At 40.6% G+C, this 12993-nt stretch overlaps 1 protein-coding gene across 1 annotated transcript in view; it reads right to left on the reverse strand.

The window, feature by feature from the left end:
• Positions 1–152: 152 nt before the first annotated feature.
• Positions 153–12993, reverse strand: part of LOC143500408 (calmodulin-binding transcription activator 2-like) — a gene marked incomplete at its 3' end in the record, with an annotated part of 66332 nt that continues 53491 nt past the window's right edge. The window contains 5 exon segments of the mRNA XM_076994530.1: positions 153–214; positions 216–236; positions 238–348; positions 4050–4070; positions 4607–4678. Coding sequence (XP_076850645.1) covers positions 153–214; positions 216–236; positions 238–348; positions 4050–4070; positions 4607–4678 — 287 coding nt within the window.

Consider the following 12993-nt stretch of genomic DNA (forward strand, 5'->3'; position numbering starts at 1 on the left):
GTGTATATATGTGTGTGTGTGTGTGTGTATGTGTGTATATATGTGTGTGTGTGTGTGTGTGTGTGTGTGTGTGTGTGTGTATGTGTTGTTATATATGTGTGTATGTGTGTGTGTGTGTATGTGTATATATGTGTGTGTGTTGTGAGTCGTACCTGATTCTGCTGCTGAGAGGTGCAGCTGTGCGTGATCCTTGTTTGAGTCGTTCGTACTCTTTTGTAACTACGGTAGTACTGCTGTTATCAGCACGGCGGCACGACGTGACTGCTGGAAACGTTTCTGCTCGTAGTAGCTACGGAACTTACTCTGGATCAATATGGCCGCCTGCGTCATCTTCTTATAGAGGGCATACTGACAGGAGAGAGAGGGAGCTGTTACACACACACATTTATACACACACACACGCATACACACACACACACACACACACACACATTTATATATACACACACATGCATATATACTAGTGGTGGGCCGTTAACGGCGTTCGTTAATTTGATAATCTTATCGGGCGATATAAAAATTATCGCCGTTAATCTATTCTTAAAGTTGGGTTGGGAACTGGGTCAAAATGGGTAAGCAAACTATGATGACTTTCAACTTGATAGTTTAGCTCGGCTGTATTCCTAAACCAAATTGCACAGTAGGGGGCTAGAACAAGTTTTCAAACCTGTGAATTACAAATCGTACGTGTTTTTACATGGATGCAGCCACGAAGTCGCCAGGTTTTGCTTCATGAAAAAATCATTTTTAGGAACGTAAGATGTTACCGGAGCGGAGCTCGGAGCGGTCGTTTTCTGCATGGTCCTAGCGCTAGATTCGTCGCTATTTAAATATTTCTTTTTAACCGTTAAAACTGCAGAGGACCAAAACCGACTTTTGAAAAAGTCCCCCCCCCCTCCCAAATTACGTCCGTGAGGTTAAATGTACTAAATGTTGGCTTACATTTCAAATATCATGTTTAGCTGAATAAATATGTTATCAACCCCTTTTAATGTACAGTATGTAGACTTACAAATTCATGTTTAACTGAATAAACCGTTGAACACGAGTAGCCTACATTTTATTGAGCATGTTTTTTTTTCTTCAAGTATCAAAGTAGAACAGCTTTCTCAAGCAGTCATTGATGCATTTTGGAAACAGGAGATGAGCCCCTGGTCTAATGCACCCTCTGTATTAAGAAACCCTATCTCAAAAACTGACTTTTAGTCATTACGTGGGTAGCACGCATATGAGCCATTTTAATATAGATTAATCTAGATTAATCTAAAACTAGATTAATTTCAAGATTTCAGTGAGAATAATCTAGATTAAAAAAAATTAATCTATGCCCACCCCTAATATATATACACACACACACACACACTCACATTTATATATACACACACATGCATATATATACACACACACACACACACACACACACACACACACACACGCATATACATACACACACATTTATATATATACCAGGGTATCTGCACATTTTTAAATCTCAAATTCAATGACTTTTAAGACCTTTTTAATACCTCTCACAAGAAAAAAATAATACTATTACTGGGGATGCAGGTGTGTTCCACATCGTTGACGGGGGGGGGGGGGGGGGGGGGGGGGGGGGTATGGTGGCGAACGAGAATTGTTGACGGGGGGTGGGGGGGGGGTTGGCGAACGAAAATTGTTGACGTTGTTGAGGCCGTATACTCCAACGCTAGGAATCTAGCACTAGGACCCTGGAGCGGTTATTTTCTGCATTAGCGCTAGATTCGGCAAAGTTCACATTGCGCCAGAACAACTGAACAGCACACACTATTTAATGCCTCCCCTCATAAAATTCCAGACATTTTAAGACATTTTTAGGCCTTGAATATGGAAAACTAAATTTAAGACATTTTAAGACTTTTTAAGGACCCGCGGGTACCCTGTATACACAAACACACACACATATATATATTCAAACACACTTGCACAAATACACACACAAACACACACACACACACTCTTCGTAATGAATGTATATTCATACAAATTGAGACAAACACTCATTTGATTCTGATACCTAAATCTGTAAAAAACATAAAAGTAATAAATGTACTGAATCTTGCACTATTTAAGAAAGTTAGAAAGAGTTCTAGGGTTAGGGTGTACCTGACCCTCACCTTTGACCCTCACCTATAACCATGAAACAAAAATACAGCTAAAACATTGACATTACTTCCTGTGTAAATCAAATAGGCTGACCCAAAACAGTCAAAACACTGAATTTAGACAATCCTCAGAACTACAACTGTTTACAGACCATCCTCAGAACTACAACTGTTTACAGACCATCCTGGATGGTAAACAGACCATCCTGTCTCCTGCAGTAATAGATGATTTTAGTAATCTGAGGCATGTTGAATGGAAGTGTTGTTAAACACTGTTTTGAAGAAACTGGTGTAGCAATGAAATATATCGTTGATATGAACACAAACACCAAACAGATTAGTTTACACACAGGATAAGCAGGCCATCTGCTATCTGCTATTCTGGCCTGAACAGGTCACTCAGTAGAGCTCAACATTTGTGTTAACTGCACTGTAATGTCTACTGCACAGACACATTCCACATCTCTGTCTGGATCTGTTTTGGTAGAATTCATCACTCATGTAGGTAGTGAACAAGTCACTTGTGCATCTTCTGTAAAACAGCAGCGAAATTACCTCCTGAGTCATGCATGACCTCCTACTGTGATCCTCTCCCACCCACACAGTGATCCACTAGTGTGATCCTCTCCCATCCCACAGTGATCCACTACTGTGATCCTCTCCTGTCTCCAGTGATCCACTACTGTGGTCCTCTCCCATCTCCACAGTGATCCACTGTGATCCTCTCCCATCTCCAGTGATTCACTACTGTGATCCTCTCCTGTCTCCACAGTGACCTCCTACTGTGTGATCCTCTCATGTCGTCAGTGATCCACTACTGTGGTCCTCTCCTGTCTCCACAGTGATCCACTACTGTGATCCTCTCCTGTCTCCACAGTGATCCACTACTGTGATCCTCTCATGTCATCAGTGATCCACTACTGCGATCCTCTCCTGTCTCCACAGTGATCCACGACTGTGTGATCCTCTCCTGTCTCCACAGTGACCTCCTACTGTGTGATCCTCTCATGTCATCAGTGATCCACTACTGTGATCCTCTCCCATCTCCACAGTGATCCACTACTGTGATCCTCTCCTGTCGTCAGTGATCCACTACTGTGATCCTCTCCTGTCTCCACAGTGATCCACTACTGTGATCCTCTCCTGTCTCCACAGTGATCCACTACTGTGAGCCTCTCATGTCTCCAGTGATCCACTACTGCGATCCTCTCATGTCATCAGTGATCCACTACTGTGATCCTCTCCCATCTCCACAGTGATCCACTACTGTGTGATCCTTTCCTGTCTCCACAGTGATCCACTACTGTGTGATCCTCTCATGTTGTCAGTGATCCACTACTGTGTTATCCTCTCCCATCTCAGCAGTGATCCCCTACTATGTGATCTGCTGTTTCCGCAGCGATCCCCTACTGTGTGATCCTCTCCTGTCTCCAGGAAAAAAACTTTTAAAAAGTTACTTCTGGCTTTTTAATACAATTTTCCCACCTTTCTATTGTAGAAGTAATAACTTCTGGATAACACGTTTTCTGAATATCTTGTCACCTGGATTACCTCTGGATAACTCCTGGATAACCCGTGGATTACCCCTGGATAATCCGTTACCTGGGTTACCCCTGGTTAACCCGTTACCCTATGATCCTGTCACCCAGGAATCCGTTACCTGCATCTACACAGGCGTATTTGGTGAAAACACTCAATTTCAGGCATGACACACTTCCATTCATGATACACACACACTTCAGTTCTCGATACACACACAGTTCAGTTCTCGATACACACACAGTTCGGTTCTCGATACACACACACTTTCATTCAGGACACCGTTCAACGGGGAGACAGAGACTCAAGGGGCACAGTGAGGGAACTGCACTAAAGGGAGACAGGACTTCAGTTTGAGTTTGAGTTTACCTTCAGTGCAATCCATGTTAGCTAGCAAGACATCAGAGAGAGAGAGAGAGAGAGAGAGAGAGAGAGTGAGAGAGAGCAAGTGAGAGAGTGTGAGTGAAGGAGAAGAAACGAGAGAAAGATGGGGAGAGAGTGAGGGAGAAGGAAAGACAGGCAGAGAGAGACAGGGAGAGAGGGAGAGAGAGAGAGAGAGAGAGAGAGCAAGAGTGTAAGAGGTCAGTTATATTAGTGAATGTTAGTTACAGAAATATACCAAAAATACACATACATAAATACACACAAACCAAAATACACACACATTCATAATAACACAAACCAAATAAAACCTAAATACACATACGCAGACAGACATACACAAATACATGCAACAACGTGTATGTGTGTGTGTGTGTATGTGTGTGTGTGAGTACATCAGTGTGTGTGTGTGTGTGTGTGTGTGTGTGTGTGTATGTGTGTGTGAGTACATCAGTGTGTGTGTGTGTGTGTGTGTGTGTGTGTGTATGTGTGTGTGAGTACATCAGTGTGTGTGTGTGTGTGTGTGTGTGTGTGTGTGTGTGTACCTGTTTGTATTTGCGGTAGCATCTCTGTATCACTGCTGCTGCCATGTCCTGCTGCTCCTTCAGTCTCCGTCCCTGCAGACGATGAGATGTTTGATTGAGTGTGTCAATGTGTGTATGTGTGAGAGAAAGTGTGCGTGAGTGTGTGTGTGTGTATGTGTGTGGGTGTGTGAGCACATGGGGTGTGTGTGTGTGAGTACATGAGTGGGTGTGTGGGTGTGTGAGTACATGGGTGTGTGTGTGTGTGTGTGTGTGTGTGTGTGTGTGTGTGTGTGTATGAGTACATCAGTGTTTGTAAAGCTTATAACATGGGAACGTGTGTCATTGTGGGGACCTAAAATCGGGTGGGCATAGATTAATTTTTTTAATCTAGATTAATCTCACTGAAATCTTGAAATTAATCTAGATTAATCTAGATTAATCTATATTAAAATGGCTCATATGCGTGCTACCCAAGTAATGACTAAAAGTCCGTTTTTGAGATAGGGTTTCTTAATACAGAGGGTGCATTAGACCAGGGGCTCATCTCCTGTTTCCAAAATGCATCTATGACTGCTTGAGAAAGCTGTTCTACTTTGATACTTGAAGAAAAAAAACATGCTCAATAAAATGTAGGCTACTCGTGTTCAACGGTTTCTTCAGTTAAACATGAATTTGTTAGTACATTTAACCTCACGGACGTAATTTGGGGGGGACTTTTTCAAAAGCCGGTTTTGGTCCTCTGCAGTTTTAATGGTTAAAAACAAATATTTAAATAGCGACAAATCTAGCGCTAGGACCATGCATAAAACGACCGCTCCGAGCTCCGCTCCGGTAACACTTTACGTTCCTAAAAATTAATTTTCCATGAAGCAAACCTGGCGACTTCGTGGCTGCATCCATGTAAACACACGTACAATTTGTAATTCACAGGTTTGAAAACTAGTTCTCGCCCCTACTGTGCAATTTGGTTAGGAATACAGCCGAGCTAAATTATCAAGTTGAAAGTCATAGTTTGCTTACCCATTTTGACCCGTTTCCAACCCAACTTTAAGAATAGATTAACGGCGATAATTTTTATATCGCCCGATAAGCGTATCAAATTAACTAACACCGTTAACGGCCCACCACTAATATATATTTATACATACACTTTTGTAAATTTGCCATTATTTATATTAATTATATTTTTATTTACCACTTATTTTATAATTACTGTTGCTCTTGATTTCTTGTTACTTTTGTTGTAATGCTTTGGCAATACTGTTGTAATTACAGTCATGCCAATAAAGCTTAATGAATCTGAATGAGCCAATGAGGTTGCAGATTAGCAAGCAATTTAGTTCTCGACGTCGGAGAAGCTGCGTTTCATATGTGAGTTAGTTTTGGCTGTGAAACGACATGTTTGTTTTATACCACTTAAAACTATAAGTGCTTCATTAACCAGACTGTGGTGGAGTATAAACCATTAATAGTGCCGGATACGTTACATGTTAGCGTCAGTACCACAGCGTTCGGACTTGCGGTTAATGCTAGCTAGCTTTCATCCCTTCTGAGGCATTTTAGGGGGTCAGTGCGTGTTGTGTCCATGAACAAGATCGGGGAGTGTTCGCCATGTCCAAAAAAAAAATAAAAATTTTCTACCACATAGCACTGTCAATAAGTTTGTACTTTTGGGCTTATTAGTGATGGTTGTGTCTGTTTCAGGTGACAAAGCTAAAACGGCACTGGGTAAACATCAAAAGTTTCCTTTTAGCAACACGGTAAGAAACTGTTCTATTTCATGTGTTTTTCACTGGGTAAACGTCAAGTTCCCACAATGTACAATGTACCCTGACAGTGCTGGCAGAAGATTTCTTTGGGCTTACAGTGAGTCCTCACAATGGTCTTTAATATGCAAGTTCTCACAATGGTCTTTAATATGCAAGTTCTCACAAGGCAGTTGTCAGATCAAGTGTTCTTTCCTTGGTAGTCTTTCTACATACTGATGCTTTCAGACTGATTTGTTAGTTTAAATGTAAAAAAACAAATGAAAAATTTGTTTGTAAAACAATTTGTAAAAAAATTAAAATTGTTTAAATTAAGTCTAAACAGACTTTTGGGATTAATTGTCACTCATTGTCACACGTGTTCATTTGAGATCTGCCTCTCTGGAGTACTAGTGTTGCCTCCCACTCAAAATAATGTTTGACTTGTTTTTACCAGTGAAATCTTTGTCTCTTTTTTTTCCAGACAAATCAGGTTGCAGATGATGTGGTTTTGTTATACTATACTGGTCATCAACAAATACAAGTGAAAAACACTCCTCAGGTTAGACAAATTATCATGTTTCTGAATATAGAATAACTGATGACATAATAATCCTTTTAGCAGTGTTTACATGTGAGCTTTATTGTCTTCTATAGCTGGATGCCTGCTCCATTAGTAGTGTGGAAGGCAGTGAAGATGAATATGTTGCTGGGTCTTTAGAAAGTAGCTCAGATGAAAGAGCCTGCAGTCATAGGATTCAAGTTTCTGCAAGAAAAAACAAGACAATGAAGAAATAGCATTTATACAGCCCTAGTTGTGGTCAATCCAGTCCTGCTCCTGACCAGTCGAGCTCAGTTTTGGTCAGAGGAATTTCAAAGATGGCTAATAAAGCCAGCGTAGCCTATACAACAAGAATATACCGTTTGCAACAAACCACTGTCCAAAATGGCAAGACAATCTGAAGTTGCAAAAGCTTTGAGTTTTCCAAAAGGATCGAAAGAAAGCAAAAACTTACTAGAACACCTCGGGAATAGAGGGAATTTTGCACACAATGCTGAGGTCCTACAGTTTGGAAAAGGTGATCTTGGGCCTTGTAAGAAGGCCCAAGCTTTGTACACTGCTGCAACTGTCAAGGTCTCTTTGCAAAGACGTTCCTGTAGAAACATGTGAAAAAGTGTAAGCTGGGGGAAAAATCTCAAGCAGGAAAGAATAGGGTGCTTATATGGGACCTGCACCTCATGGAACTAGTGGACTGTGGAATCTTCTCAGTAACATGTGTCACGATAAGGTGCAACTTGCCATTGCCGGACATGTACATCAGATGATTGGGAGAGTATTTTTACAACAGAGTTGGCTCAGACACTGGTAAACACGAATATGTACGACAGAAAATGAGAGAGGTTGGAAGATTGTTAATTATAGCAAGGGAAGTCACTCCTTTGTGTAAAATGGAGGATTTTGTTGACCCAGCTAACTTCATGCATGTGGTCACTGCTGTCAGGAAAGCCAGTGGTTATGATGAAGAAAAGTGCACTTTTCAGCGACCATCTCTTGCCCTAAAGCTGGGTCATAGCTTACAGAAGATTGCTTCTTTGGTCTCATTTCAAGCAATTATGGATCGGGACACTGAAGGAGCTGAGAAGGCACGCAACTTTTTAGACATGTATGCAGCAAGATACGGTGAACTTATATCATCACATGCACTTCGGACACAGAGAGAAGTTAAGTGGAATGCTCCGCTTGTTCTTCCATTCACTGAGGATGTGAAAAAGCTACATTTGTATCTTCATCAAAAGCAAGAAGAGTATTTTCAGATATTGTCAGCAGATGCCTCTGCCAAGAACTGTACACATCTCGCGAAGGTTACTCTGGCTCAGACTATGCTCTTCAATCGCAGAAGAGAGGGTGAGGTCTCAAAATGCCTATAACCTCATTCGTCAGCAGAAACATGGATGACTTGCATGATGACGTTGCTCTTGCACTTTCAGAGCTGGAAAAAAACTGCCATCATTTTTCTCGCATTGAAATTCGTGGAAAGCGAGGATGGAAGGTTGCAGTTCTTCTCACACCGACAATGCAGAGAAATATGGAACTTCCTAAAGAAAAAAAGAGAAGAATGTGCAATTGCATCTGAAAATGTTTATATGTGTTATATTATTGCATATCCCCTGTATATCGCATTTAAGAACAGCATTTTGTAGTAGACGCCACAGCAATTTCAGTTTGGGATCTTAATGCATAGCTCTCTGTCTATAGAGCTTTTTCTCCCTGACAAGACACCATAACCCTCTTTCACCCATTCCTCCATAGAGTAGATTCACACACTAGCAACCATCGAGCAACACTGTAGAAACAACATGGCAAAATTGCAAAAGCTTCCTAGTATGATCACTGATATAAAACATATTAGCCACGTAAATAGTTGCTGCAGGCATAGACAAGGCACCTTGGTCTCAGGGTTCTACACTCTCAATCAAATGATGCAGACCTTTTATTGCACTCTGTCACATGTGACGTATAGAGTTCCTTTATATAATGTGTGTCATTAAAAGCAGGGAGTGTCATTAAAAGCTGGGGTTCAGTTCATTTCTACAGTCTACTTGGATAAATAAAAACATTCAGCATCACTTAGCATTGGTTTACTACCTCTTTACAGACTACATATGATCTATGTCTTTTTTGGGCCTTAGTATGGCTTTAATTGTGTAATCCCGTGTGATGTGCTGAGGAGTTGTTGACAATTTTCTAGTCACCATTGTTATTGGATGTACTTTGCCCCTTTTTTATGAGTACTTTTACTTAACTAGATCTTGATGCAGAAGTGGATGTAGAACCATCTATAATGCAGAAGCTGGAAACCACTCAAAATCAGGATTGGAATCAACCAGTACCACAAGCGTCGGAGCCAACCAGGTGTTCCCAAAGGTATTGTCTGACACACCATGGAAAGCTGTAGAGGTCGAAAAACATTATTTGACTAATGTTGTCTTCCATTTATTCAGGTGTTAAGGTGGTTAAGAAAAGGAAATGGGAAAACGATGAAGTGAAAGCTGTGGAAAAACACCTGAAACAGGTTTATTAAAACTTGCACTGTGCCAGGAAAAAACAACAGTGTGAGGCATGTATAAAGGCTGAACCTATTGCATTGAAAGACAGAGATTGGTTGGCTATGACATTTTTTGTAAAGAACAGGATCACTGCTCTTAAAAGGAAGCTGTAAATCTGAACACTTCTTTAGACTACACTTTCTTTTGTTCATTGTTCATTATAGAACACAGTCTTTAGTAAAAAAAAAGTTTGGAGAGACATCTTTAAACAGTTTACATTTCTTTTATTTTTTCATACACTTTTTGTATTTAAGGCTTAGCAGCTTACTGTTGAGCTTTTGAAAGGCTTAAAGCATTAAATTTGTTAGATACTGCATCACAAATGGCTTAAGAGCTAAAGGGCCTGTTATTTAAAAAACTATACCAGTTGTCTTTCCTTGCAAATATGCATTCTAGCTGCAACCTAGTTGTTAGTAAAAAAATCTGTCCCCAGATTTGGTGTGTGTCTCTCTGCTGGTACTCACATCATAGTTCCTATGGGTCTTTGATATCCTTGAGTTTGTGAATCTGAAAAAAGTTCAAGGCCCTGAAAAGTTTTTGAAAACAGGTATAAAAGACAGCCGTCCTTGAAAGTCCTTGAATATTTTAGGAGGTTTGAAATTTCACATGGATGAAGACCGCAGTCAAGGAATAATAGGGCACAGTTGGTATGAAGTCAGTATTTAGAAATGATTGCTATCGGGGAGAAAGATGGCGGCGTAGAGGCAGCACCGTGTAAGAGCATGCTCCAGTAATCTTCATAAACTCATATGCGATTATTTTTTCCCGCATGGTTAAGAATACATAACTCGTAAGTTAACGTACTTTAATATGACTTTACCTTATTATTTCACCAAGAACAACAAGAATATGCCTAAAACTAAGAAAAGTTTGAGAAAGGCCACGCTTGACGAGGCCGAAGAAGTGCTAACGGCTAACGCTACTGCTGAGATGAGTGGGGAGCAGGTGAATATTACTACTGCATCCAAAAAGAACGAAGGACTGAATGTGGTAGTAACTTCTGAGGAGAACGAGCAGTTGAGTACTAATACTTTACTCGAAGTTAACAATGAGAGACTGTGCTGAACATATGCCCGACACTTCTGCAACCGCGTGTAACACCATTGAACCGGGAATAGTGCGAGCACTACAAGTCTTGACGGATAATCTTACTAAGGTGTTTGATGTCAAAATAGCGGCGGTTCTTGATGCTATCAACAAACAAACTGCTAAGATGATAGCCGTGGACGCTAGGATGGAAGAAGCCGAACAGCGGATTGCAGATGTGGAAACTATGGCCACTAACTCTGAATCAAAGATCGCAGACATGGAGAAGCACATCGAGCGTATGTCAGAGCGCATCGATGATTTGGACAATCGAAGCCGCAGGTGTAATGTACGCATACTCGTTGTACCAGAAGGCACGGAGGGTTCTGATCCAGTTAAGTTTTTTGAAAAATGGATTCCCGAACATTTACGCCTGGAAACATCCACTGGCTGCATGAAGCTGGACAGAGCTCATCGTTCTCTAATGCCGAGGCCGGATCATAACCAGCGCCCGAGGCCGCTCATCGTAAAGTTTCACTACTTCACAGATAAAGCTCGTGTAATGGAGGCCGCTCGGCGCATTGGGTCCCGACATTCAGATCAGAGAAGTCTGAGAATTTCTTTCTTTAATGATTATTCTGCAGTTGTGGTACGGAGAAGGAAAGCGTTTGATGAAACGAAATCCCGTTTAAGGAAAATGAATATGGTTTATTCCCTGACATACCCGGCCACTCTGAGGATAACGGTAGCAGGAAAACAGCGGAGATTTGATTCACCAGAGGAAGCCGCGGTGTTTGTGAGTTCTTTGGAACAAAATTAACATTTTATAACTGTGATGAATCAGAAGTGTGTTACGTTAACTACAATGACTATTTTTTTCTCTATTTTTCTTTAACCATGTGGAGGACTAGGGAGTTTTTCCTTGCCACTGTCGCCTTTGGCTTGCTCACTGGGGGCTAGGCCTCGGCACTTGTAAAGCTGCTTTGTGACAACAACTGTTGTAAAAAGCGCTATATAAATAAAATTTGATTGATTGATTGATTGATTATTTAACCTGAGGAGCATGCTCGGATACGTTTTGTGTCTCCTATGTTAAATTACAGGGAGGAAAGAAACTGCAGTCATGTTGGCTTTTCTGTTAATGATTCATTACTTTACATTATTTTTTTGGGTCATGGGCTGTGGGGGTGAGGTTTTGAGGCTGGTAACAGAGTTTGAAGTCTCCTGTAGACGGGCTTGTGGAGACACTCCCCATAAAGTTTATTCCTTTTTATGGGAATGTTGTTGGTTTGGTTGTTTTTTGTGTGTTCGCTGGTTTAGCAGTTTTTGTTTACACCGGGCATGTTTGTTTATAATTAAACTCGACACAATGGTATTTTTTTGGAGCACATGTATGGTTGAATCTTGCAACATATGGTATGACATCTAACAAACTTCGTTGTTGTACATGGAATGTAAAGGGGATCAATAATCCTATTAAGAGGCGCAAAGTATTAACCTTTTTGAGAAGAGAACACGTGGATATAGCTTTGCTGCAGGAAACTCATCTAGGCAATATAGAGCATCTAAAATTACAACAAAGTGGCTTTAATCAGGTGTTTTCATCATCATTCAGTTCAAATAGTAGAGGGGTAGCAATTCTGGTGCGAGCAGGACTTACGTTTACAATGTTGGAATGTTATACTGATAGCAGAGGTAGATTTGTTATTATTAAGGGTAAAGTTCTAACAACCGTAATTTCTATACTTAATGTCTATTGCCCACCTGCTCATCCATCAGATTTCATGACCAAAATTTTTCAAAAATTTTCTGAAATCCAGTCAGATATTGCCATAGTGGGTGGGGACTTTAATTGCATCCTAGATCCGAGAGTAGACCGATTTCCACATAAAATCATGCCTCTCTCTAAGCTGGCTAAATCATTGACTGCAGTCTGTGCAGATCTAGGAATGGTGGATGTCTGGAGGACATTACACCCTTTGGGAAGAGACTATACATTTTTTTCGGCATCCCATACGTGCCATACAAGAATTGATTATTTTTTTATGCCAGGACACTCTCTGAATCTGGTGCTATTTTGTTCTATTGGTAGCATTTTAATCTCAGATCATGCTTGTGTGACACTGGATATAGCTCTTAAAGGTTCTGGATTTAGCCCTAGACAATGGAGGCTGAATAATACAGTTTTGAAGGATCATACTTTTATTTCATATTTTAAGGACAATTTTGCTACCTTCCTTTCTATCAACTCTGAGTCCACAAATGATCACGGTTTACTGTGGGAAACTGGCAAGGCATATGCTAGAGGTATAATAATAGCTTTTGCTGCTAAGAAAAAGAAGCAAAAATTGATGAAACAAGAAATGCTTAGTGCAGAGCTTAAAATTAAAGAAAAAACCTACATAGAAGCACCATCCCCTATACTGTTGAAGGAAATAACAGCAATCAAATCATCACTTAATAGCTTATTGACACAACAGGAAGAAACAAAACTTAGATTTGTAAAACAGAGATTTTTCGAACATGGTG

The sequence above is a fragment of the Brachyhypopomus gauderio genome, unplaced genomic scaffold (genome assembly GCF_052324685.1).
Source record: "Brachyhypopomus gauderio isolate BG-103 unplaced genomic scaffold, BGAUD_0.2 sc148, whole genome shotgun sequence".
NCBI classification, from domain to species: Eukaryota; Metazoa; Chordata; class Actinopteri; order Gymnotiformes; family Hypopomidae; genus Brachyhypopomus; species Brachyhypopomus gauderio.